General features: G+C 36.7%; 3 protein-coding genes, 1 long non-coding RNA gene and 2 other non-coding genes across 8 annotated transcripts; 4 read left to right on the top strand and 2 right to left on the bottom strand.

Moving 5' to 3' along the window:
• Nucleotides 1-693, bottom strand: LOC130467025 (uncharacterized). Its single transcript, XM_056835528.1, has 2 exons — nucleotides 203-693; nucleotides 1-113 (listed from the first exon to the last, which is right to left on the bottom strand). Exons 1-2 carry the CDS (start codon nucleotides 639-641, stop codon nucleotides 97-99), a joined length of 456 nt encoding a protein of 151 aa, XP_056691506.1. The 5' UTR covers nucleotides 642-693; the 3' UTR covers nucleotides 1-96.
• Nucleotides 694-13,282: 12,589 nt separating this feature from the next.
• Nucleotides 13,283-18,413, top strand: LOC110776564 (embryo-specific protein ATS3A). Of its 2 annotated transcripts, none has more exons than XM_021981122.2 (4): nucleotides 13,283-13,614; nucleotides 13,755-13,865; nucleotides 14,372-14,612; nucleotides 18,181-18,413. In XM_021981122.2, exons 1-4 carry the CDS (start codon nucleotides 13,486-13,488, stop codon nucleotides 18,276-18,278), a joined length of 579 nt encoding a protein of 192 aa, XP_021836814.1. In that variant the 5' UTR covers nucleotides 13,283-13,485; the 3' UTR covers nucleotides 18,279-18,413. The 2 variants fall into 2 exon arrangements, with proteins under 2 accessions (XP_021836814.1, XP_021836816.1); XM_021981124.2 differs by lacking the exon at nucleotides 18,181-18,413 and adding an exon at nucleotides 16,310-16,770.
• Nucleotides 18,414-19,699: 1,286 nt separating this feature from the next.
• Nucleotides 19,700-19,772, top strand: TRNAR-CCU (transfer RNA arginine (anticodon CCU)). The gene has a single exon. It is a non-coding gene; the product is annotated as a tRNA-Arg (tRNA).
• A 65-nt stretch (nucleotides 19,773-19,837) lies between these two features.
• TRNAR-CCU (transfer RNA arginine (anticodon CCU)) lies at nucleotides 19,838-19,910 on the top strand. Its single transcript has one exon. It is a non-coding gene; the product is annotated as a tRNA-Arg (tRNA).
• Nucleotides 19,911-20,083: 173 nt separating this feature from the next.
• LOC110776566 (protein BUNDLE SHEATH DEFECTIVE 2, chloroplastic) lies at nucleotides 20,084-21,932 on the bottom strand. Its single transcript, XM_021981127.2, has 5 exons — nucleotides 21,755-21,932; nucleotides 21,538-21,629; nucleotides 20,719-20,797; nucleotides 20,441-20,537; nucleotides 20,084-20,346 (listed from the first exon to the last, which is right to left on the bottom strand). The coding sequence occupies exons 1-5, from the start codon at nucleotides 21,813-21,815 to the stop codon at nucleotides 20,268-20,270; spliced, it is 408 nt and encodes a 135-aa protein (XP_021836819.1). The 5' UTR covers nucleotides 21,816-21,932; the 3' UTR covers nucleotides 20,084-20,267.
• Nucleotides 21,933-23,213: 1,281 nt separating this feature from the next.
• LOC130467954 (uncharacterized) lies at nucleotides 23,214-26,495 on the top strand. Of its 2 annotated transcripts, XR_008928079.1 has the most exons (3): nucleotides 23,400-23,688; nucleotides 26,033-26,152; nucleotides 26,241-26,495. It is a non-coding gene; the product is annotated as an uncharacterized lncRNA (long non-coding RNA). The 2 variants fall into 2 exon arrangements; XR_008928078.1 differs by having other exon boundaries at nucleotides 23,214-23,688; nucleotides 26,033-26,495.
• The last annotated feature ends 1,123 nt before the right edge of the window (nucleotides 26,496-27,618 follow it).

Here is a 27,618-nt window from a genome sequence, read left to right as displayed (position 1 = left end):
CCGGAGGGCAATGACAAAAAGTAAGTTCCTACAGCTAATGCAGCAATCCGTGCTCCATTTCCCACTCGTAGGTCGACTTCACCCTTGCTTAACTTTCTACTTCTTCTTAGTCCCTGTGGATTGGAACATAAGTGTGAGCCACAACCTGTATCTAATACCCAAGAAGTTGAATTAGCAAGTATACAGTCTATAACGAAAATACCTGAAGATGGAACGACTGTTCCGTTCTTCTGATCTTCCTTTAGCTTCAAGCAATCTCTCTTCCAATGCCCCTTCTTCTTGCAGTAGAAGCATTCGGATTCAGAAGTGGGTTGACTGACCTTCCTCTTTACAGATTTGGCGCCAGTTTGCTTAGTTGGGCTGGCCTTGTTGCCACCTTTCTTAGCATTCCTCTTCTTTCCAGATTTCTTGAACTTGCCCCCACGCACCATAAGCACATCCTGCTTATCATTTTTGAGCGTCTTTTCAGCGGTCTTCAGCATACCGTGAAGCTCAGTGAGCGTTTTGTCCAGACTATTCATACTGTAGTTCAGTTTGAACTGATCATACCCGCTATGAAGAGAATGGAGGATGGTGTCTATAGCCATTTCCTGAGAAAATTGCTGATCCAGCCGACTCATATTCTCAATGAGTCCAATCATTTTGAGAACATGTGGACTTACGGGCTCGCCTTTCTTAAGCTCGGTCTCAAGAATTTGCCTATGAGTCTCGAATCTTTCGACTCGAGCCAGATCTTGGAACATGTTCTTCAACTCACTGATGATTGTGAAAGCATCTGAGTTGATGAACGTTTTCTGCAGATCCGCACTCATGGTGGCGAGCATTAGACATTTCACATCCTTGTTGGCATCAATCCAACGATTGAGGGCTGCCTGAGTGACCCCGTCGCCTGCGGCTTCGGGCATCGCCTCATCTAGGACATACTCCTTTTCTTCCTGCATAAGAACTATTTGCAAGTTCCTTTGCCAGTCAAGGAAGTTTTTCCCGTTCAACTTCTCCTTTTCGAGAATTGATCGAATGTTGAATGAATTGTTGTTTGCCATATTAAAAACTACAATTGAAAAGAATAAACAAATAAATAACCATTCACAGTTTCTCTTAATAAACTTAAATTCTAGCATACATGCATAATTCAATGTTTATTAAGCATTTTATTCAAGTTATGTGTTCCGGCAGGTGTGAATAAAATGATTCCAAGATCCTAAAATCATTGAAGAACTAAGCACAGTTTGTCGACTTAATCCTAAAACATCTTAGGTAAGCAAAAGCCTTTTGCTAATAGTCTAGAAACTATTCTTGGTTGATAGGTACGTCTAAGAACTTATTAGGTAAACCTATCGATTTTGCCACGACATAAAAGGACTCCTTACTTATATCGTTGAGTTTCACCAAAACTAACATGTACTCACAATTATTTGTGTACCTTGCCCCTTTAGGACCAATAAGTAACACCTCGCTGAGCGAAAACTATTACTAGATTGATGTAAAGGATATCCAAGCAAGTGTATATTTTGGCATGGCACCTTTTAACTCAATTTTTAAGTTTGGAACTTAAGGCTCTTACTATGTTGGTTAGATTTTAAGTGAACTAAAATCCTTAATCATGCAACATAATCAAGCCACAATCTTATGCATAATTAAGACATATTTAAAGCAATAAATAACTTAAAGCATGCATAAGATAAATGTGATCTAGTATGGCCCGACTTCATCTTGAAGCTTTAACTTCAAAGTCCGTCTTGAAAATCTCCGTGGGAGGCACCATTTTCTTCAAATAGGATAAGCTATAATTAAAACTAATTACAACTATTTGATGGTACGCAGACCATATTTGAATTGAAAAACAACTTTGGTACTTTAGACCAATTACATTCAAATTAATGGTACGCAGACCATATTTTCTATCCTATTTGGGCCATACTAGTCACTTCATAACCTGCAAAACAGTACATATACAATATATACCATTCACCCATTCATTATCATGAATGGCCCACATAGCTGGTTAGTAAAACACATTATGCATCACGTAAACATTTGCAGCAATTAATCAAGGGCACCAATAATCTACCAATTATTCAGTCCTTATTAATTCTAATCAAGTTGTTTTAACCTTAAGGATTCGTAGACCTAATCAAGAGTTTATGACTAAAAAGCGCTCCCACTTAAACCAATAAATTCATATGCTTTACTAATTTTAAACATAAAAATGTATTTCAAGTCTAACCGGAAACATACAAATTTAATTAAAATTTAAAGCCCATATAAATTTATAATTGAATCCAAAAATTTTAATTTGATTTCAGTCGTATTTAAATTAATTCATGATTTTAATTTTAGTAAAATAATTAGAATAAATAAAATTTATTATAATTACAATATTCAAAATTAAAATCCAAGAAAATAATTTAAATTATTAATTTTAAAATTAATTAAAATTACGTAAACTCAAAATTTCAAATTAAAAATTCAAAACGATCTAATCGCAACGCAAACACCCTACGCATCGCACGCCCATGGGCCACACGCACACAGCCATCGCTGGCCATGTGCGCGCAGCCCATGCGCTCGTCGCATAGCTGCTGCATCTACCCATCGCAAGCCATCGCACAAGTTGGTGCTCGCTGCGCGCGCGCCAGCGCTCGATGCGCGCGCTCGCCAGCGCTCGATGCGCGCGCTCGCCAGCGCTTGCTGCGCGCGCTCCAGCGCTCGATGCACGCGAGCCATCGCTCGCTGTGCGCGAGCAATTGCTCGCTGCGCGCGATCGACGCTGGGCGCAGCGCTCGTGGCACGCGAGCTTGCGGTCGCTGCGCGCGAGGCTGCGCGCGCTTGCGCAAGGCAGTGCGCGTTGTGGCGCAGCTCGCTTGCTGCCCACACGCGACTGCCGTGCCTTGCCTTCGCCCATGCCTCATTCGTCCATAGCTCGTGGCCCACGACACAAGGCAGGGCTGCTGCCTTGTGCTCGTGCACCATGCCCTTGCTCATTGCATTCGTGCCGCACGGGCGACGAGCTTCCTTGCTCGTCGTCGCATGCCCGCACTATACAACACCCCTTAAGGGTAACACGAAGCGTCCATTGCTTTGTGCGTGCAAGTTATATGAACGAATCGCCTAAAAATTTAAAATTTATATTTAAAATTAATGACAAATTAATAAATTAATATTAATTTCATAATTTTAGGGCGAAAAATCGAAAATTTATTATTCAATTGATTTCCGATTAACATGGATTCAAGTCTAGGTCATAAAAATTTAAAATTTATCATAAATTTACAATTTTTATGGTGGTTTTTAATCATAGGTATCTAATTAAATTATAATTAATTATGAAAATCAAATTAATTCTAAATTATTCTAATTTTCAACAAATTAATCATAATTACAAATTAGATTGCATAATTAACAAGGCTAGGCATTCAAACTTGTTAAACATATACAGTAGGTCAATCAAAAATTCAAGATTTATCAACAAGAATCGCAAATATTTAATTTAACATCTTAAATTTACGAAATTTTGCATTCGAAAAACTAAAACCTTCGAAAAGTCATAGTTAGGCTTCGAATTTGAGAATTCTGGGTTCGGCAGAAAAAAATTATTTTTGTCAAAATTTTAGAATGCCTTTTACATGCGGAATTGACACAAAAATCACTCGATTTGGATGAGTAACGAAGAAACTGCCGAAAAACTGCGTACGTATAATTAAATAAACGCAATTTGCAATTAATTAACAATTACGAAAATTAATCACCCCTTTTAATTCTTGCAAATTTGTAATATTTAACCATGTTCATGCAATTTAGATTATGAAAATAATAAGAGGCTCTTGATACCACTGTTAGGTTATGATACATATGACAATTCATAAATCATGCGGAAACAACCATTAAGCCAGGAATACATATTATTTACACATAATCATATAGCATAATTTAGATGCATACTCTTTGTTGCGTGCCTTCCCTAGCTGCGCCCGAACCGAACAAGAACAAGTCTTTAGGACTCCAAGTGTCGTCCCTCCGTAGATAGTCCACAGCACGTCCGGATCCGCCTTAAGATTGACCAACTAGAATCCCCCCTAAGGTACTATAAATTTTCGGCACTTTTGAGCAAGATGTGTGACTGAATTTTTCTCTCAAAAACTCACTTTGAATACTTGAATAACTCGTTATAAATTGTGAACCCAGGCCACATATTTATAGGGGTATGGAAAGAGAATTGGAATCCTATTAGGATACGAATTAATTAAATTAGAATTATAATAAAACTCTTATTTAATTAATTTATCAAATAGAATTAGGAATTTAATCATTAAACGAATTCTGCACGTTTTAGGTTTCGTATGCGAACACAAACACTTACGCGAGCATGACCCGCAAGCGTGCAGGCCATGCCCGCGCACAGCCCACACGGCCGCACGGCCCACGCGAGCTACAAGCCCACGCGAGCTGCAGCAATGCTCGCAGCCCACTGCTCGCAGCTGCGCGCGCTGTGCGCGCTGCCACGGCCTGCTGGCCCTGGCCTTGCGCTGGGCCTGGCGTGGCCTTGGCTGTTCGTGTGGCGCGCTTGGCTTGCTGGGCGATGGCCTGGCTTCGTGCTGGGCCCTCGTCCGGCAGGCCTCGTCCGATGCTTATTCGTACGATACGCTTCCGATTAAATTCCCGATTCCGGAATTTATTTCCGATACGAACAATATTTAATATTTTCGATCCCGGAATTAATTTCCTTTCGAACAAATATTTAATATTTCCGTTTCCGGAATTATTTTCCGATTCCGATAATATTTCCGATTCAGACAATATTTCCGTTTCCGGCAATATTTCCGATTCCGGCAATATTTCTATTTCCGATAATATTTTCCGATACGTACCATGTTTCCGTTTCCGGCAACATCTACGACTTGGATAATATTTATATTTCCGATACGATCCATATTTCCGTTTCCGGCAATATCATCGTTTCCGGAGTATTCATTTCTTGCCTGTGACGATCTCAGCTCCCACTGAAACCAAGATCCGTCGATTCCGAATATCCATAGATGGAGTATTTAATGCCATTAAATACTTGATCCGTTTACATACTATTTGTGTGACCCTACGGGTTCAGTCAAGAGTAAGTTGTGGATTAATATCATTAATTCCACTTGAACTGAAGCGGCCTCTAGCTAGGCATTCAGCTCACTTGATCTCACTGAATTATTAACTTGTTAATTAATACTGAACCGCATTTATTAGACTTAACATAGAATGCATACTTGGACCAAGGGCATTATTTCCTTCACAAGATACTTTGCTTTTGGGAAGAACTCACTTTGGAGGCACAGAGAGAATTAGGGTTCTCTGTGTCTCTAGGGTTTGAGTAATATGAATTGTGTATATGTTGGAAACTAGGTTGTAAGGTTATATCATTAACCTTACTAACCGACCAAGCAAGAAGCAAGGCCGGCTAGCAAGCCGTGCGAGCCAAGCAACGGACACACGCCCGCGCCCAGCGACACACTGCAGGCCGAAGCCCACAGCGCGCGCGCCGAGCAGCTGGGCCGTGGGCCTTGCTTGCTCGTCGCTGCTGTTGCGCTATTGCTTGCTGTTGCGTGCTCGCGCCCAATGGGCTTGCCTCGCTTGCCTTGGCTCGCGATCTTGCTGGCTCGTTGGGCCTTGCACGCTTACGTGCTTGGCTCGACGGGCCGACAACTCCGATGCCCTTCGTATTCGCGATTTAATATATTTCTGATTTATTATTTATCGTTTCGTATACGACGAATCACCGTTGTACGATACGATTTATTCGTGTCGCCCAGCTTACGAATATTCGCGATACGATATACGATTCCGACAAAGGTCGTATCGTATAATACGTTTCCAACTAATTCCCGAAAAGCTATTAAATGAATTTCCGATTCATTTAATCCGGTGATCTGTTACGTGTAATTGGTGTGACCTTGTAGGTTCAGTCAAGAGTAAGTTGTGAGTTCAATATCCATTAGAACTCACTGATCGGAAGCATTGCTCCAGCTAGCTGTTCCGGTCACTTGATCTCACTGAATTAATTGTTCGCAATTAATCTGAACCTTGGTATTAGACTTAATGCACCTTGGGTGAAGGACATATTTCCTTCATCAATTTAGCTGCAACTTACTTTCAGTTTCTCAATTAAATGATGATTTACAAGGAATTGTCAAATTTAATTCCTCAATGTGTGCTATACAGGACCGAACGGGGGAGCTGATTGGAACAGGAGTTAGACGAGATGGACTTTACTACTTCGGAGAAGCTGACTTGGTGCAACATATTTTGGTAAATGGAGTAACAACGACATTGGAGTTATGGCACAAACGAAAGGGGCACCCCTCAGAAAAAGTATTAAAGTTACTTTCTCCAATTGACCTTAAGGGTAGTCTAAATAAATCTTGTGAATTTTGTTTTCGTGTCAAGCATCCTAGAGACAAATTTCCTATTAGTGATAACAAAGCTAGTCGTATTTTTGAAAAAAATCATTGTGATTTTTGGGGATCTTATAGACATGCTTCTTCTTGTGGAACCCGTTATGTGTTTTACTATAGTTGATGATTTTTCTAAAGTCGTTTTGGTGTATTTGTTGGATGATAAAACAAATGTTTTTCGTATTTTCATGAATTTTATTACCATGATTTATCGCCAATTCTATCAAAGAATAAAAATTGTGGAAAGTGATAACGGCACAGAATTTAATTGTTTGCGTGATTATTTTTTCGCTACCGGTATTTTATTTTTCTCCTCTTGTGTGGAACTCCACAACAAAATGAGAGGGTTGAGAGAAAACACAAACACATCCTAAATGTAGCCCGGGCTTTGAGATTTCAAGCAAAATTACCCATTTATTTTTGCGGGGAGTGTGTTCTTTCTTCTGCACATTTAATTAATAGAACCCCTTCACCTTTATTAAATAATAAAACACCATATGAACTCTTGTTTGGTGTTCCTCCTTCCTACAACACTATACATACTTTTGGGTATCTATGTTTTGCCCACAATCAAAAAACCAAAGGCGATAAATTTGAAAATAGAAGTAGAAAATGCATTTTTTTGGGCTATCCCTATGGCAAGAAATGATGGTTGGTTTATGATCTTGATAAAAAAGATTTTTTTGTGTCTCGGGATGTGAAGTTCTTTGAGGAAATATTCTCGTTTGTTGACCCGGAGGACGTCAACATTGAGCCTCAAACAATTGTGCCTTATGTTAGTGAAGATGAGGTTCACTTTGATTTTACAGAAACTGAAACTAACGAGCCTGCTCCTCACCTAAATCATCCCAATGAAATTGATCCCACTTTGTTTGACCCACATGTCCAGCCAGGCACATCCTCACCTGATGGCGTGTTGGATCCACCCACCAATGCCACATCTAATTCATTTCTGAAGCCCAAATCCCCCAAACCAATTACCCACTCCTTTTACCCGAAGCCCAAACTCCTCAACCCAGTAGCCCAACTCTCTCACCCAACACTCAACATACTCCAGTCGTGGACCAGGCCACCTCGCCGCCAGCTACAGCTGAAGCCCAAAATTCGGGTTTGGGTCGTGGCCTAAGGGACAAGGCTCCACCTTTTTGGTTACGTGATTATGTTACTCAAAAGTCTCTGCTAATAGTCCATCTCCTTCTCCTCCGTCTCCAAATAACTCCTCAGGTACTCCTTATCCTATAGCACATTATATTAATTGTGAAATTTTTCTGTAAATTATCGTAAGTTTCTAGCAGCTATTATTTCTGTCAAAGATCCTAAATATTCTAGGGAGGCAATGAAGGATGAGGGATGGAAGAAATCAATGCAGGAAGAAATTCGAGCTTTGGAAGAAAATGGGACATGGACTCTAGAGGAACTTTCTCCAGGAAAACGTGCTTTGCGTAGTCAATGGGTCTTTAGAACCAATTTTTTCTCCAGCGGTGATATTGAACGTCTCAAGTCTAGATTGGTCGTTTTGGAAAATCATCAGAAAGAAGGTATTGATTATAATGAAACATTTGCTCTCGTTGCTAAAATAACAATTGTACGTGCCTTTCTTGCTATAGCTGCCTCTAAAAATTGGGAACTCCATCAAATGGATGTTCACAACGCTTTTCTCCATGATGATCTTGAAGAAGAGGTTTATATGAAATTGCCTCCTGGGTTCGAGTGCTCCAACCCAAAATTTGTATGTCGTCTTCGCAAATCCTTGTACGGATTAAAACAGACTCCTCGGTGTTGGTTTGAAAAATTGGTTCATGCTCTTAAGGAATTTGGCTTCCTTCAGTCCCATTCAGATTACTCTTTATTCACATACACGAAATGGACCGTTCAAATAAATTTCTTGGTTTATGTTAATGATCTTATTATATCTGGGAATGATTCTGTTGCACTTACTACTTTTAAAGAATATTTGAGTGAGCTTCAAAATGAATGATTTAGGCGCATTGAAGTATTTTCTTGGCATAGAGGTAGCCCGTAGTGCTACAGGCCTATTCTTATGCCAACGCAAGTATACTCTAGATATTATCACCGAAGCAGGATTATCTGGCGCTAAGCCTATTGAATTCCCTATTGAACAAAACCATTGTATGGGTCTTGCAGAAGGCCCCGTTCTCACAAATCCCGAATCTTATCGCCGTCTCGTAGGGCGACTAGTTTATTTGGCAGTCACATGCCTATATCTTGCTTACTCTGTACACGTTTTGTCTCAAATTTTACACGCACCACGAGTTGCCCATTGGGAAGCCTCCTTACGAGTTGTTCGCTATCTCAAAGGAACTCCAGGTCAAGGCATTCTGCTCCGCGCCGACAATGAACTAAGTAAGTCTTCAAGGTTGGTGTGATTCAGATTGGGCAGTCTGCCCTATCACTCGTCGCTCTCTTTCCGGTTGGATGGTATTTTTGGGCCAATCTCCCATTTCATGGAAAACAAAGAAGCAACATACGGTCTCTCATTCGTCAGCAAAAGCTGAATATCCTTCTATGGCAGCCCTTACATGCGGACTAAAATGGTTGAAAGGGATACTCTTGAGTTTCGGCGTTCATCATCTTAAGGCTATTCCACTTTTCTGTGACAGTCAGTCTGCCTTACATATCGCAAGGAATCATGTTTTTCTTGAACACACCAAGAATATTGAGATCGATTGTCATTTTGTTCGTGATGCCGTCACATAAGGGATTATTGCCACCATCTTACGTCGCAACAACATCTCAACTGGCCGACATTTTCACTAAGGCTCTAGGAAAGCGTCAGTTTGACTATTTATTATCCAAGTTGGGCATTCATGATCCACGTCATGCTCCAACTTAAGGGGGTGTTACAGAATTAGGAATTAGAATTAGGCTAGAATTCTAATCCTAATACTTAAGTTGTAGAGTTTAGCATATATTCTTATTTTAAGGCATTAGTGTTAAAGTCATCTCCTAATTCTATGCAGAATCTACGTAGACTAGAATTCGGGATATATTTGTAGTATATATATCATGTTTCATCAATAATATTTCCCAAGCTTTTATCCTCAATAACAATATTTTACAACATATTAGTTTACTCTCGATGTTCCTAAATATTCACTACGATTTGACTAACAAACTTGTCAGTATACAAGTTGAATCATTAACACCTACAATACATATTAGTGAAAAAATGTAAAAATTACGGAGTATATATTGAGATTAAACCAGTAAACAATGTCATCTAAGTTTACACTTCGTACCACATGCATTATTATTTATTTAGCCCCTAGTATGGGCCCGTGCTAATGCACATAGTTTCTATAAAATCAGGAAGTAAACAAAGTAGTGATTAGATTTAGAGAACTTACTCTGTAGATTATAATGGTAATAACACAAATAGGGAGTAGTTATGAAAATAATAAATCAATGATTTATCTATGTTTATATGAGAAATATTTATTTAATGATGTTAGACAATTGAAATGTTGGTAGATGCCTAAGATAAAATGTCATATTCTAATAATGTTGCGTAAGTTATAAATTGTATGGTTTAACCATTTGACTGAAGTACCTACTTTTTTTATTATTATTATTAAATTGATTAAATATACAACAACTGCAGAATTAAAAATGTTGTTTCTATATTTGTAGAATGATTCGAATTATTTTTCAATTTATTTCATAAATTTTGAAGATTTGTTACGAAATAGTCATTCATTATATTTATGTTATTCAAATTTTCATTCTAAGGATATACAACTTGATTTTTATTTATTTTTGTATTTATAATACATTCATTTAATACAAAATTTGCTATTTTTTTTTTTTTGTGAATGGTTATTTTTCCTTTTATTGCTAGTTTGAATTCTCCTTTTTTTTCTTGCTTAATTAGTGCCTGATTGAAGTTGTGAATTGATTAGTTGCATTTTGAGTGAGTATGATGTGGCAATTGACGTGGCACAGATGAGAAGGGAGTATTGGGGGTTTGCTCACCTCTCATTAACCATCATTTTGCTTTAATTATATAGATTTGTCAGAATTTGGGTGTGTTTTATTTTCTTAATTTTCTGCTTTCTGAACTTGGGTTAGCTCTTATTTTTCTTGAACTTAACTAAACTTATCTGGACAAAACAAAGCCTTACACGATTGTGATTATTTATAATGAGAGGGGCTACAATTTTTTTTCCTTTTAGTAAAATCAAAGGGAAAATTTATTTTTTACCACCTAAAAAATCGAAAAAATTATTTTTTACCACCTAAAAAAATATACGGATTTTTCATGAAATACCCCTCAATTTTCACGAAATTCACCAAATGCCCCTCAACTTTCAGAAATTCACCAAATGCCCCTCACCTTTAATATAATACCCAAACTACCCTTACTAATGACACGCCGTTAGTCCGCCGTTAGCCTACTTTTCTAATTCACCAAATGCCCCTACAATGTAACTTATTTCACCAAATACCCCTATTTTAAAATATAATTCACCAAATGCCCAAATGTAAAAATTACATTTTTAAAGCCCAACGGCTAGTTTTTGGGCATGTGTATGTCGGCCGAAAAGAAGGAACAGTCCTTGTCGGCTGGTGTTATGGGGGAGGAAATTGATGAAGCAGGTTCTCCGTGCTAATTTATTGGTGGCGTTTCTGTGATTTCTACGGCTAACAATTGTCCATTGGTTGGGGTTGGGGTTTGGTTGGGGTTGGGTTCTCTCTCTCCATTTTTTTAAAGACAAGTGAGAGTCTTTTTATTATTAGATGTGAATACAACATTAGTTTACACCATAACTGAGCTTAATCATAGTTTGGGGAAGTTGATGTCAAAAATCCGTAGCTCTAGCGACAACCACATGTCCATAATAGGACTAGACATCGAAAGACACTACTGTCAAGATGACACCAAACACCAACTTGCTGAAAAAGTTGCCATAGTGAAGCTGTTTTTCTTCGACAATTGCTTGATTATCCAGTTGTTGCGGATTAATAAACCTATTTGTTCACTGGCTTAGTTCTTCCAAAGACAAGAGCTTACCTTTGTTGCTGTTAAAATGAACAACTGTCTTAAAGTGTTGAACAGAGATTATGGGATTCAATGCAGGAATGCTTTTGATTTGCGTGAATTGGTTGTAACTGTTAAACAGGATAAAAAACAGACCAATGAAAAGTTCAAAATATTTGGATTGCAATATTTGACGAATCTATTTACACCGGGTAAAGAATTGTTTTTGTACGTGCTTAAAGGTCCTGCAGCACCTCTAGGAAGTTGGGGTGCTACTATGTTGTCTTTACAACAAATTGAAGCAGCTACTCGTGATGCTTACTTGTGTTGCCTTGTTGCGTATTTCTCTTGTTAATTACTCCATATTTGGGAACTAAACTGCTTCCTCATGAAATTGTAATCAATCTAGCATTTCTGCTGCTAATATTTTCAGATGTGTCAGAAATAAAGTGTACTAAAAATATCAGCAACAGATTAAGCATATTCAACACACAAAAAAACATCATTTATCAAACTAGATTAAGCATATTCACCATTCAAAAACATCATAATGATCATATTCACCATTCAAAAATAACTTCATATAGTGACAGATATACTGAAACAATATGTAGTATTGATCAAAAACATCATATTTAAGCATATTCGCCATTGTTGCTTGGATCACACTTGTAGTATACCCTTTGTGGAATGAGTGTTGTATCGGAGCTACGAATGACAAATTTCCTCCCACGATAACAGATTTTATTTGGGACTCTAACATATGTGGACTCATTATGTGTGGATGATGATTTTGAATGATAACTCATGACACAAAATGAGATGAAACTACAACAAAACAATTTGGTGACTAAATAAACACTCAGAACAGGGTTATTTATACTAAAACAATAAGCTACGGCTATTTTTCAATCCCAAAAAACTAGCCGTTGGGCTTTAAAAAGGTAATTTTTACATTTGGGCATTTGGTGAATTATATTTTAAAATAGGGGTATTTGGTGAAATAAGTTACATTGTAGGGGCATTTGGTGAATTAGAAAAGTAGGCTAACGGCAGACTAACGGCGGACTAACGGCGCGTCATTAGTAAGGGTAGTTTGGGTATTATATTAAAGGTAAGGGGCATTTGGTGAATTTCTGAAAGTTGAGGGGCATTTGGTGAATTTCGTGAAAATTGAGGGGTATTTCATGAAAAATCCGAAAAATATAAAACTTATCTTTTACCACCTGGAAACAGAAAAATAGATGAAACCGTTATGTGAGGGCTACAATAACGGTAATATTTCTAATTTTTCTATTCTTCCATGATTTCATGTATTTAACTCTCTTCTTTTCCTACTTCCTTTCTTTCCATGAATTCACAAGATTGCAGACGAGGTGTAAAAATTTGGAGAATAATTGAATTAATGGGTTCCACATACGGTTTCATCTATTGCTCTATTTTCTGGTGGTAAAAATAAGTTTTTATATTTCTTAAAGTGGTAAAATATAAGTTTTTATATTTCTTATGGTGATAAAATACAAGTTTTAATTTTAGATGGTAAAATATAATTTTTCGATTTTTATAAGTCGTAAAAACAATTTATACAAAACAAAATAATGATAATTATATAAAAAAAAACCTTAAATGGTCCTGAACAACCTCCGAAACTTGCTTAGTGTGTTAGGTTTGTTTTTTGTTTTTTTTTTCTTGGTGTATCACCCGGTTCACCCTTAGAGCTGATCCGAATTCCACTTAACCAACAATCAATTGGTTGTTAGGTCTGTAATAGTGAACTCTTTCGTTTAATACAAGGTTACCTCGATGACCCCTTAAAGCCTCGAAGGAGTTGAAGGTGTGGAATATTTGTCCAACTCCAAGTCTCCAAACACTTAAAAAAAAATGGTCCAAAACCTTGGATTTATCATTGATGAATAATATGAGAGAAACGTGTTACTGACTGCTGACTTCCTGTATAAATAACTTATTTTGCTGCCATTAATCCACATTTTCTCCCATTAATTTACTGAGAATTTTGCACTCAGGAAATTAACCAAAAAAAATTAAACAATGGCGAGATTCCATATTTTCCTGGCCCTTTTTTCCATCATCTTAATCCACGCTTCATCATCATCCATCCCTTCTACTGATACTGAATCAGAACTCCCTCTTCTTTCTCTCAGGATTAAGCCTAATCTGGTAATTAATAAATTACTTTACTTGCGTTTATTTTTGTCCTTTTTCACCGTTTTTTGAAAAAAGTATGATCTAATCACTATTTTGCCTTTTGGGTGCTTTTTTTTCTTCTTCTTATAATTAATTTATTGTCAACGTTTTAGACAAGTGCTTCAAGCTGCACTTTCAGAGTTGAAATCAAAACAAGCTGCAATTCGGTATCTTACACTAGAGATCAAATTAGTCTTTCTTTTGGCGATGCTTATGGGAATCAGGTATCTTACTTTAACTTTGTTAATTTTTAATGAAAATATGTTAATTTCATTGTTCTGAAATCTACAAAGTCAATTTTTGATTAATGGGTATTTTCTGAATTGAAAATTTGTTTATTATTGCCCTTTTCTTATTGAATGAGTAATTAGTTAGTGATTTGTAATGATATGAATGTGTAGTTGCTACCCTGCAGTTGAATAGAGGAGAAAAGAAAAAAAAATTGAAACTTTTTATGAAACATATCAGATTTTTCTTAGTGGGTGTTTTTAGATTATGGTTTAATTAATTGATTTTAACATTCTTTAGAAACTTAGGTAAATCTGGCTTGTTTAGTACTGTACTAGGTAATGAACAATCACTCGATAAATTTTGGGAAATGGAAAAATAGAAGAAACATCATATTGTGGTTGGTGGGTTTGTCACAGATTCTGATGGTTGGTGGGTATGTCATATATTTTGATGTAGTCCACAAATGTTTATATTAACTGGCACATTCTTGTAACTATAGGTGTATGTGCCAAGGATTGATAATCCGTCTGCTCGTGCTTTCGAGGCGTGCTCAACGGATACCTATGATGTAACCGGCCCATGTACATATGATGTATGCTATGTGTACCTTTACCGGAGGGGATATGATGGCTGGAAGGTACAGAGTGTGCGGATTTCCAGCCCGTATATAAGGACCGTGACCTTCAAATACAACAGTTGGATACAAAGCGATGTTTGGTTCGGGTACAATTATTGCAATGGTGCGTTTGCCTCTTCGTTAATGTAGATCCAGAGAAGATGAGTAATTTGAGCTGTCATGATATATAAATAAGAACAAAATCTTGCTTAATTATCTTTCTTGTACTAGTGTGTTTTGTGACAGCTGTGTATTTGAGATTATTTTGCACCTTTGTTCAGTGAACATAATGCTGCAAGACTTAAATCTTATGATATGCTCCGATTGGGATTTCGTATTGGATTTGTTTTGTCTTATGTTAATGAATTATTCGTTTCTTTGTTGCTCAATGCCTCTTATGTCTCCATGCTTGTCAACTGTCAATACCATGTTTTAGCTTCATTTGAAATACTCATGCCAGTCTTCTAATCTTTATGTCGACTCTACCACACAAAGCTAGTAGTAAAATCAGACTTCGACATATGACTTGTAGTTTCTAAATGGTGTCGATGTCATGTTTAATGGTGTTGGTGTCCTGCTAAATTTGTTTAGAGGGATTAATTTTTCCTGTGGTGTGCGATGTCCAACCTGGCTTCTTTCACAGCTTTTTACCTGGTGTATTCTGCTTCAGTTTTTACTACATCTTAATTTATTGCCAATAAGCACCTACTCTTTTGAGTTGTGATGCATTCGAACAATAGATTCAGTGTAGGATTTGCATAAGAAACTTTCCTTCTCCTCTGAATTTCGGGTTTATGATTCTTTTTCTTTGGTGGGAAAAGAGGGGGGGGGGGGGGGGGGGGGGGGGGAGGAAATCTTGTCTCATTAGCTTGCTATAGTTTTGAAGTTTCGTTTTTAGTTTGTCAAGGATAGAATGAGACTGTAACGACTGGTATCTAGCGGTACAACCTACAAAGATAACCTTTTAGAATACTTCATTGGTAGAATGAATAATGGTGCTCCACAAAGGAAACCTTTTGAATTGGTCAGACCCAAACTTGAAATTCCTGCAGAAGCCAAACTTTGTCTGCAAATACAGAGAAGTGAGCATGAAGGAAGAGGAGAGTAAAGAGTGGACAAATACGCTAGGCCGTGTTGCTGACTCATATCCTAGGCCCCTATTGTCTTGAACTGTCTAAACTATCCATATAGGAGAAAGGAAAGTTGCCTTTCCTCCCTTATATCTAGCCCCTACCACATCATTGAAATGGAGGGGTTGAGGAAAGAGAGAATTCTTGTCATTTTATTCTCAATTGCTTTTGTTTTATCTCTCACTTAGCTTCTTTTTCAGGGTAACATCCGAGCAAAATCTTGAATAGAAAAAGTTAAGCGAATCCTCCCCCCCTCTCCCATCTCTTAGCTTGTGTTTGTGTAAATATCTGTAAAATCTAAATAGAACTTTGTTTATAATCTGAACCCTTGAAACAGCCAGTAACTGGATAATGAATTGCCTTTGTGCTGAAACACGTTAACTATTTTTCTTATGCTTACCCCTCATACCATGTTGGATTATGTTTCTTCTGGTTGAGAACATCATAGTAGTACTTGTAGCGCTTCATAATTAAGGGTGCAGTAACCTCTTGAGTCTTGACTGAGCGGTGAAATATTAGATGGTCTGAAACTAAGGCAGCAGTCAGATAGTGTAAGCTAAGCTATAGAGGTTTGGTTCAATGCTCAATATATGTCCTATTTTCCTTAAATAGAGTATAGTAGCTAAGAGTCGCCATAATTTGAGCATAGTTAAAATATTAGCTAACTCACTATCGCTCTTGGTGGCTGCAGGGTCTTCTTCTCAAGGTTATAAACCTCCATTAAGCACCCTTATCATGACCCTTGTAGCACTGCTGTTTCTCACGTTCGAATGGTGCTTGTTCTGAACACTTTAATCGCACTATAAACACAAGACATCCTTTCACTTGCTTGGGAACTAAACCAAAAGATAGGAAAAAGTGATTGAAGAATAGAGGTTTTTTGGGGTGCCAGGGTGGGTGCTTCATCGGTTCATCCCTACTTGGCTACTAGTGGTTCTACTCTACTTTGATATATATATTTTTTGCATGTTGTTTAATGTATGGAGGAATTATGGTGTGAGTAACCTGAAGATTTAGTGCTTATGTTGCTAGGAAATCATGAACCTTTATTTTTGTTGAAGGTTTCTTGATGATTGGGTTTGTGATTCTCAGTATATTAGTCACATGATACTTGTTTACTCGGCTAATTTATGTAGGATTTTGGTTTTGTGATTTCTTTTCTTTGGGTTGTGGAAGGAGAAAGGGAAATCTTGTCTCGTCAGCTGTTACAGTTACAATTTTTTTCGTCAGACTGGTCTCTAGAGGTTCAACCTATGATAACAAACCTCTATAGCAAGGAGTGGTTAAAATGATTCATTAGTAGAATGAATAATATTCTCTCACAGAAAAAAAAAACCCTTTGAAGTCTGGCCTCTACTATCGGACCCACTTCCGAATTCCCGAAGAAGCTAATGTTTTGTTTACTAAAGGAGTGAAGTGAGCACTGACCAAGAAGCAAAAGGAGAGGAAGAAGTGGACAAAGAGGGTCTTTTGAATAAGAGCTTATAAATTATGGAGTATTTAGGAATTTCCAAATTGTCCAAATAGGACCAAGGAAAGCTGCCTTTCCTTCCCTATAATCCTGTCCCTATCGCCTGAATTGAAATGGAGGGGTCTAAGAAAGATGGCTTTCTTGTCATTTCTATTCTCAATTGATTTTGTTATAATCTGTCAGCTTCTTTTTAAGGAAATTTCCTTGCGAAATGTTGAATAGCGCGCGGAAGAATCCTCTCTTGGGTTAATGACTTGGGTTAATGACCCTAGCCCATAAAACTGCCTGCAAAATTCAGTTATTGGATACTGGATTGCCTTTGTGATGAAGCACTTGAGTTAGCTAGTACTGTTACTTATGTTTACCATATATGTTATGATCTGGTATGACTGGTAATATCAGAGTAGTAATCGCAGTGCTTCAGAAATGAGAGTACAGCTAAACCCCTTGGATGAACGCTAAAACACTTGATGGTCTGAATACTAAGGTCCTCGGACATAATAACAGCCCATCCCGAGGAGGTTTGGTTATCGCTCATTTGTTGTCCTTTTTCAATCTAGTAATCACACATTTAGCTTACATTAGCATAGCTTACAATCACTGTAGTTGAAAAATGCATCTAACCCACTACTATTATTCTTCATGACTGCAGGATCATCCACTCAAGTCAAGGGTATAACAGTACCCTTATTTTAGCCCTAGTGTTTTTCGTGCTTGTTTTGAATTGGTTTTAGAATAGAAGCACGTTCTTTTATTGCCTTACGTTGCTAGTAATTAAATAAGAAAATAGGAGAAAGTGATTGAAAATTAAAGGGTTGGTTACAACTTAGAAGAGGTTCTATTTGTTCTGATTCGGAGACATCAGAGTAGTACTTGCAGCGCTTCATAATTGAGAGTGCAGTACCGTACCTCATGACTGAGCGCTGAAACATTAGATGGTCTGAAAGTCTGAAACTAAAGCAGGCAGATAGTGTGAGCTAAGCCAAAGAGGTTTGGTTATATGCCTCATTATATGTCCTTAAATTAGAGTCACCATGATTTTAGCATAATTAAAATATTAGCTAACCCAATATTACTCTTGGTGACTGCAGGATCTTCCTCTCAGGGCTATAATAAACCTCAATTAAGCACCCTTATCATGACCCTTGTAGCACTGCTGTTTCTCGCGTTCCAACGGTGCTTGATCTGAAACACTTGAATCGTATTTTAAACACAAGACATAAGAGGGTTTGTGGGGTTGCAGGGGTTCATCCGTACTTGGTTACTACTTACTAGTGGTTCTACTTTGATACTCCTTGTACTTCTATATTTTTATGCATTTTTATACTTTTGCATTTTTCATCAATTCAAGATTAAAGATAATACTCCCTCCGTCCCTTAATACTCGCACCGCCTTCTTTTTTGGGTCGTCCATTAATACATGCACCGTTTCTATAAATGGAAATTTTTACCAATATTATATTATTTCTCACACTTACCTACTATTCCACTACACACATACTCCCTACAAAAAATCATTTAAAAATTCTCACCACTTCCTACCCCTTACACATTTTCTATGTTAAAAAAAATACTCCAGTATCAACTAAGACCCATTAAATTAATAAGTCAATTCAAATGTCCTAAATACCGCACCGGTCAAATCGGTGCGGATATTAAGGGACAGAGGGAGTAGTACGTACTTGTACAATTATATCACCTAAGCAACGACCCACATAGGGGTTTTGGGACGGTAGGGCAATTCTAAGCCCTAATATGCCCCCCGGAGACTAGACCTGTCAAACGGGTCGGTCAGGTTGGGTTGTAGAAATTTCCGATACGGGTTAATTTGGACCGATCACTTTCGGGTTTGGGTTTACAAATGCTTGTTCATGACCCAGAACTTTCGAGTTCTGGTCGATCTAACGGGTTGAGAAATTTTAAAATGTGTATTACGTTTTTCATTAATTTAGGTAATAAATATACAAAATATGGGCACAAATTAACAAATTTTCTTACACAAGTTATATTTAGTGAAATTCAAACCTAAAATGGCGTATAATTCAAATTAAATTTATATTACACCCAACAATTATAACAACTAACTTGTTTTCTATGCTTAAAATTACTCATAATATCATTTTATTACTATAAATACAATGATTTTCAATCGGTAGGGTCAAAACGTGTTTGGTCGGGTTTTGACCTATTACTTTTTGATTTGTTCAGGTTCGGATAAAATCGGGTAAAATAATCATAGTTATGTTGGATTCATCTCAATGTTTATTTTCAAAATATCAAACTTTTATAATCTATACTTAAAGATAATTAAAGATATTAATGATCAAATATGTGCATTGGTATGCGTAAAAGTGACAAACGTTGTAAATAAAATAAACGGAGAAATTATAAATTTGTATGTTTTGGTCCTACCAATACACTATTATTTCACTATGAAATAAACATCCTACCTTATTGGTACTTGCTTTATTTATAACCATCAAGAAAAATAAAACGACATACCTAAATAAACAAACGTTGTAAATAAAATAAAGGGAGAGTGAGGCGCTCACGCAACAGCTTGCTTTATTTGTAACAAGGAAAATAAAACGACATACCATAACATCAATTGCGTCTGTAGCTCAGTGGATAGAGCGTCTGTTTCCTAAGCAGAAGGTCGTAGGTTCGACCCCTACCTGACGCGAATTTCCTTCTTTTTTACCATTTCTAAATAGTTATAAATTATCAACTCTAAAACTATCAGCATCAGCGTCTGTAGCTCAGTGGATAGAGCGTCTGTTTCCTAAGCAGAAGGTCGTAGGTTCGACCCCTACCTGACGCGAAATTTCCTTCTTTTTTACCATTTCTAGTTATGTTATAACTTATCAATTCTAAAACTAGGTCGTAGGTTCGACCCCTACCTGACGCGAAATTTCCTTTTTCATTCCAAAGTTTTCTTTTTCCTGCTCTTTTGTCCCCAACCAGTCCATATTATTAGCATTTAAACATCATTAGTTCTTGCATAAAACGCGTTAAAAATTCAAAACTGTTGTACTTTGTTACAACTTTCAGCACGATACTAGTAAAGAAAACATGTCAAAATGATAATACAACAGAAATTTCTATCTACTGATCCATAGTGATTACATAACCCTGCTTCAATTATACAACAGAAATTCTTTAATCCTTTCAAAGGCCCTCACTCGTCGAATGTACTCATAAATCCACCTATAAAGCCAGCCCCGTTACAGTCTCCACACAGAATCTCCCTTTTCCCTCTGCAACACAGAAGAAAACATTAGCTCAAAAACTTGTTAATACTAATGCATATTTCACCACATTCTGTAATAAAAAAGCGGGTTGATAGCATACCTGCAAAGCCAACATAATCCACCAGCCTTATACTGTCCGTTAAAATGATCTTGGGAGTTCACACCTTCTCCCTCACACTGTGTACATAACTTTGCACCTGGTAGTTTTATGTAAAACGGTTTATTAGTCCATCAGATAAGAGCTTTCATCCGATACAGGCACTAAGACTTGTCAGATGATCGTCAGTTTATGACAATGGAGTGAAAATAAGTAGAAGATATATGATCACAGTTCCGAATTGAGCAAAATAAGTACAAGTAATAAAGGATTCAACATACCATTTCCGTCACATGCAGCACACACTATGCTATTTGTCTTGGTGCCTGCACTGCCACTGTAGGTTTTTTGGTCTTCTGCCTGTTTAACCCAGTTAAAATGATTAATGCTGTGTGAAAAAATAAGCATAAAACCAAGTATGGCTTATCTATAAAGCAATAAAGAAACTGAGATCCACCAATCTTCTTAAGTTTCACATATGATTCTCAAAACTGTCAAACTTTCTGTTCCTTGCCAAAGTACCATCAATGGTAGCCGCCTACCTAATACAACCCTTTCTAGTTCCTAATGGGCTGGGTAATGTCCGTTCATACTCCTTTTGTATCATATTGTAGCGCATCACTTAAAGTTGTTGCACACAGATTAAGGACTAAGGAGCCCTCAAATCATAGAACGGGCCTAAACCCTCAAATATGCATTAAGTACCTTGAATTCATTTCAATTACCTAAGGTCGTGTTTGGAAACATTGATTTCATTTCAATTACCTAGGGTCGTGTTTGGAAACATTGATTTCATTTCAATTACCCAAAAGTTCGTGTTTGGAAACATTGATTTCATTTCATTCTAAATCCAATTCAACAATTCAAAGTTACAACTAACATAAAAAATGTAGGTCTTGTGTACAATAAGTGTATTGCATACAACATATGTTGTTGGCTGAAATCACATAAAGCCACATTTTTGCAAAAAAATTACTCCCAATTTATATAGTTGGAGAGCCTTAGCTCGTTGCAACAATTTTTGTTATACAACAGGCCCGTTCTATGATTGAAATTTGAAAATGAAGTGAATTTTCAATAATAATGTAAAGGATTCTCACCTTAACCTCAATGGATTGAAATCTTGCAGAACCCAATTTGGGTAATCCTTGAACAATCTTTACAATACCAGAATTATTTCCAATTAAAGCCCCTACAACAATTATTGTTAAACAAAAAGGAAACATTAGTATAATTTGAACTAAAAGGAACTCAACTTTAAGACAAAAACTCAAACAATTCAGCAGTTTATGTAAATTTCAGAGACAAAGAATGAACCTGGTTTTAATGGGCTGCTGCTAACTGAAGTTATGGGACTAAAACACATAGATTGCGCCATGGTTATGGAGAGAGAGAGAGAGAGAGGAGAGAGAAAGAAGAGAGAGAAAGAGAGAGGGAGATAAGAGTAGTGTTCACTGTTGAGTAAGCTGGTGGTTGCGAGGGAAATAGAGGAAGCTAAGATAAGGTAGTTAGCTTTCTTCTAGTATCTGAAATTCAAGATCACCTCAAATATCTAGATATTCACCTTTTGATTTTTTATTTTGTTTTGTAGGCATTCCTAATACTTCTCCCGTTCCGTAAATATCGCACCATGGTTGACTTTTACTCCTTTAATCGCTATTTTGACTCTTAATATCTCAAATCGTGTGCAAATAAAAAATATAAAAAATTAATATTTAGAAAATATATATCGACATGAATCTAACATGACCACAAATGACTAAAATTTCCTTACGTACGAATCACAAAAAATGGCCAAACTCGTAGTGTGAATAGTGTAAAAAACAAATGGTGCAATATTTTCGGAAAGGAGGAAGTATGTCATTTTGTTTTTTTTTGTTATATTACAAGGGGTTCCCAACGCCTTCGACAAGTGGATTAAAGTTGTTATGTTGTCGTTGCTCCTACCATCACAATTCACAAAAGTGTCTCGGAAATTTATAGCGCGTTCAATAGACAACCGTAATAACTTAATTTATGTTAAGATTATACTACCATCACAATTCACAAAAGTGTCTCGGAAATTTATAGCGCGTTCAATAGACAACCGTAATACTCCCTCCGTATTTATTTAAGAGATACATTTGGCCGGACACGAGTATTAAGAAGAAGAATTGAATGAAATAAAATAATAAAGCAAGTGGGGTAGATAGATATTTTATTAAGTAAACAAGTGGGGACCATGTCATTTTGGGGGATAGGAGGCGGTGTGGGTTTCTGAAATCATTTGTTTAATAGGATGGTGGGTCATAGGGTAAATTAGATGTATTATTTAATAAGATGGTGTTTTTTTTTTTTTTGGGTTCTACTACGAGGAGTTCCCACCGCCTTCGGCGAGTGGACTAATCTCCCGCGGAAGTTTGTATGGATACCTGATGGGCAGTATCCCTCCCAGTTGAGATTTTTTCCATTCTCAAGGCTCGAACCCGAGACCTTGGTTAAGGAGCAAGAGACCCTTAACCACTCATGCCAACCTCAATTGGTATACTTGTGGCGTGTTAAGTAGACCGTAATACTCAATGTTGATTATGTCAAATCAATGATTATACGACTCCAATCTAAAACATATAATTCAATACCATTTAAAGTAAACGAACAAAAGAAATTTGAGGGCGGTCTGACGGACAAATATTGTTTTATAATTGCTCTTACCATGACAATTCACAAAAGTGCTTCAGATACTTGTGGTGTGTTAAGTAGACTGTACACACTACTACATTTTCGATCAAATGCGACGCCTCTTAATGAGCTAATACAACGCCTCACCTCAATACCGTTGCATTATGTGTTGCTAATGCAACGACCACTACCAAACCGTGACATTAGTCAATCTAATACGACGACATCTTCTTTACCGTTGCATTAGCCCTTCAAATATTCATGGGCAATTAAATTTGACAAGGCTAATGCAGCGACCGTTGAAAATACCTACAGTCAAATTTATTGGCCGCGCCGAATTCACACTCTTTTCCCCTAAATACTTCGTATAATTTTAAACCGCAATTGAACGTAGAAGAGAGAGAAAATGTAGAGGAGTAAGGAACCCTATTTCCCCTTTCTTACCTCCCGCAACCTTGTTCCGCTGTCCCGCAACCTTCTTCTGCCGTTGAGGGACTCGCCTGTATAATTCGATCTGGTCGTCGCTCCGACAACAATTGCAAGTAAATGTTGCTCCAATTTCAACTGGTATTTCATTGAAAAGACCTTAAAAGGTATGTTATTTCTAGTTCCTTCCTTGATTTCCTCTAGTCTTCTCCAATTGTGTAATTCTTTATTCACTGATTAAGAACGAGAGGAAGATGAAAGATTTCAAATGAAGATGAAGGATTTGGGGGTAAATAATACATTTTTGATTCTTTTCTCGTATTAGGGTGTTTTCTTTTCAAATCATATGATGTTAGCCTGATTTTTCCTCTTTTTTCTGGGAATTTGGATATTTGGTCGTTTTGCAACCTTTAATTAGCCCTAATTTCAAGTTAATTGTTCCATTTTCTTCATCTTACTATTTGTTTCGTGACTAATTTTCTGAATAGCATATATAATTGAGAATCTCGGGGTTTTTTTTACCCTTCGCTTCTTTTTATCCACTTAAATTAATATTTTTTTTCTCTCATAGCGCTTTGATTTCCCTCTTGCTTCAAGTAATTTTGGCAATAATTGGTTTTTGCAGCTTCTAATTGTCATTGCCTACATGTTGATGTATTGTGTATATTATTCATTAGCCGAAATGATCGCGAGAATAATGCCTCTAGGTTGTTCTTGAGTTGTTTTTGAATTATTCAGGTTATAATCAAGTTCATCAGTTATTTTTGGCAGGACTGTCCCAAATTACATGTAACTATATATTAATGGCTACACTAAGAGTATGGTTCTGTGATGTTATATTGTTTGTTTACTCCGGTGAAGGATTAATGTATCTTTTCAATGATGTGGAAGTTGAGGCGAACTTGATATAGCAAGTTAAGATTCAAATACCTGTGTTTTTGGGGGTGTTCTTTGGGTTAGCTTGCCATTTTGTTTTGTTGCTGTGGCTTTAGTTTGAGTGTCTGGTGTTATTGTTTTATTTGGTTTTCTTGTTGTTTTTGTTTGTTTTGTTGCTGAGGTAGGGTGTCTTCCTTTGTAAATACTTATGGTCACGGTTGTTTTCATATTAACTTATCAAAAAATAATAGATTGCCACCAATACTCAAGGGATAGTTATCATGAACTGTTTGAAGAAAGGGTTAGTTCATTTTGCTATATTACTTTAGGATAGATTAGTGACGAGGCAAGTCAATATTGAATCGTCTGAGTATGCCTAAGAATACATGTGCACATACTCTATAAGCAATAAAATCAATATCTTATCTTTCTTCAGGAAGAAATCAAAGCCCCTATTCCGTGATCATGTTTTCTCACTTTGGTATTCTACATTACAAAATCTAGAACTAAAAATATTCTCTTTTTCATACATCAGAAGTATAAATCAGGTTGTAACCGGCTGGAGATTTGGGTTGTGAATAAACCATATTCTGTTTAATAGGAAAGTACTAGCATATGATTAAAAATCTAGAACTATAAGTGTTCTCCTTTTCATACATCAGAAGTATAAATCAGGTTGTAACCGGCTGGAGATTTGGGTTGTGAATAAACCATATCCCGTTTAATAGGAAAGTACTAGTATATGATTCTGATATTAATTTAGATTTTGTTATGAGCCAAAATCATGAGCCAGACAGGATAAATGCAGACATGAAAGGGTGTTCTTACATATTTCAAATCTGATGCCGGCCTAATCTAATTTAGTACCCCGTATTAATTTCACATTAACGATAATTTTCCTTCACTCGCTGAGTTTTGGTGTTAAAATTGAGAGTTGATGTTTAAGTCTTTGGTTGATTTGTTGTTAATTTTGGGAAGGATTTCAGTCTGAATATACATAACCTGCTGAGAAAAAACAATGTACCATAAAGAATACACGTGTACTTGTTTTAATATTAGCTTTCTTATTGAAACCATTGTCAAGCATAAACAAATGGGGAACTCGGCAGTATTAACATAGTGAAAGATGATCATTCACGCACCTCAGGACCTCTGTATTTTCTTAAAAGCTTCAAGCTCTGACCAGTGAGATAGACAACCAAAGAACTTCTCTCCCTCTTAATGGTTTTCCGTGCTTCAAAAATAAATTGCAGGGGTTTGGAAGATTTATCATTGAATAATTAAGGTAGTATGACATGTAAAACTGCAAACTGGTTTCCCCATTTAGTTTCAGAGTTAGTTTTAACCATGTATTCCATGGACTTGTAACCATTGATGTTAGAGTGTTAAGCAACAATGTTGTTCTTTCAGAAGTGCCAAATTCTTTTCCTGCTGCTTCCATGTATAATTGAGTCTCATATAAAATTATACCAATAAGCACATCATTTATAGTCTGCAGAAGTAAGCTGGTCATGTTAGTAGCTGCATCATGCATCTTTATTGTAAAAGATTCCATTTCAATACAGTTGATACATATAAAGTAAAGGGGATCTAACCGCTCCTTTTGTTGTTTTGATTTGTTTAATTTGATCAAAGGACAATTCAACTGTAGAGACCTGTACTGAATGGAATTCTACACCTTCATCCCCTGATCTAATTGGTGTTTTATCATCAGCGATTAAACTTCCCTTTAGCACACTCCATCCATAATCGCAGGTTGTATTGTCCATAATCCATATTATTTATCATGTTTTAGCTAGTGTACCATTTTTAACTTGTGCCCATTCGTGATTTAAACTTGCAGGAGCATGGTGAGCTAAATGGAGAAGAAATGTAGATCTAGCAAATGGAACGGTGGAGGCTCTTGTTTGTTTTGGGGGCATTTTATGATTTCCAGTAATGTTGAATTAGGAGGCTATGGATTTTAGTTTTATGTATTTTTGTCATTAAAAACACTAAATAATTAGTGAACAACTATTTTGTAATGCATGTGTCCTATGGGCACTAATATTGTAATATTACTTTTTAAGTCAATGAAATTCTTTTGTTATTGGCATCATTTCTTAAATAATAATATTATTATTATTTATTATGAATAAATAAACCCGTTGCATTAGGTGCTCAACAGATTTATTTTGACAATAAATTACCATTGCATTAGGCTAAAACGTGTTGCATTATTTCTTAAAGCCATCGTAGATATCCGTCGCATTAGCTAAAATAATCATCGCATTAGCTAAAATAACCGTCGCATTAGCTAAAATGCCAGTCGCATTAGCTAAAGAACTAATGCGACACCCCATCTAAGGACCGTCGCATTAGATGTTTCTCTAATGCGACGGTATTAATTTCCCGTAGCATTAGGTCACTGATCGTCGCATTAGGCCTAATGCAACGCCACCGGATGCAAGGGTCATTTGTCGTCGCATTAGGTCTAATGCGACGGTTTTTGATGCCTAATGCAACGATTTTAGGCGTCGCATCTGATAAAAATGTAATAACTCAATGTTGTTTATGTCAAATCAATGATTATACGACTCCAATCGCAAACAAATTATTCAATACCATTTAAAATATACGAACAAAAGAAATTTGAGGGCGATCTGATGGACAAATATTGTTTTATAATTGCTCCTACCATCACAATTCATAAAAGTGTCTCGAATGTAAGTGGCGCCTTCCGCGCACCATAATAACTTACTGGAGATTTTATGTCAAAATCAATGATTATACGACTTCAATCTCAAACATATCATTCAATACCAATACAAACTAAACGAATAAAAAAGGAATTTGAGAGCGGTTTGATGGACAAACATCGTTTTATAATTGCTTCTACCATCACAATTTATAAAAGTGCCTCGGATATTTGTTACATGTTCAATAAGCTGTAATAACTAATGTTGATGTTATGTCAAAATCAATGATTATACTATGATGGACTCCAATATCAAACATATCATTCAATACCATTCAAAATAAACAAATTAAAACAAAATTGAGAGCGATCGGATGAACAAACATTACCGTAAACATTGGCTATATGAGGCTTTGCTAAACTACACTGCCAAGTTATTGGATACAAAGTATACAAATGTACTTGAAGAGTAATCGCTCCCTACAAAGATCATGCCATCCAGTTGCGGAGGGAGTGTATGTTGACTTGTCAAAAAAATTACCTA

The sequence above is a fragment of the Spinacia oleracea genome, chromosome 2 (assembly GCF_020520425.1).
Source record: "Spinacia oleracea cultivar Varoflay chromosome 2, BTI_SOV_V1, whole genome shotgun sequence".
NCBI classification, from domain to species: Eukaryota; Viridiplantae; Streptophyta; class Magnoliopsida; order Caryophyllales; family Amaranthaceae; genus Spinacia; species Spinacia oleracea.
The sequence above is the reverse complement of the archived record's forward strand: the minus strand, read 5'-3'. Positions and strand labels throughout refer to the sequence as shown.

Coding starts and splice junctions, on each gene's coding strand:
- LOC130467025 (XM_056835528.1), bottom strand. CDS start 641: ATGATTGGACTCATTGAGAATATGAGTCGGCTGGATCAGCAATTTTCT.
- LOC110776564 (XM_021981122.2), top strand. CDS start 13,486: ATGGCGAGATTCCATATTTTCCTGGCCCTTTTTTCCATCATCTTAATC. Junction 13,615..13,754: donor TCAGGATTAAGCCTAATCTG/GTAATTAATAAA, acceptor TCAACGTTTTAG/ACAAGTGCTTCAAGCTGCAC. Junction 13,866..14,371: donor GCGATGCTTATGGGAATCAG/GTATCTTACTTT, acceptor TTGTAACTATAG/GTGTATGTGCCAAGGATTGA.
- LOC110776566 (XM_021981127.2), bottom strand. CDS start 21,815: ATGGCGCAATCTATGTGTTTTAGTCCCATAACTTCAGTTAGCAGCAGC. Junction 21,630..21,754: donor CAGCAGCCCATTAAAACCAG/GTTCATTCTTTG, acceptor TAATTGTTGTAG/GGGCTTTAATTGGAAATAAT. Junction 20,798..21,537: donor TTCAATCCATTGAGGTTAAG/GTGAGAATCCTT, acceptor TGGGTTAAACAG/GCAGAAGACCAAAAAACCTA.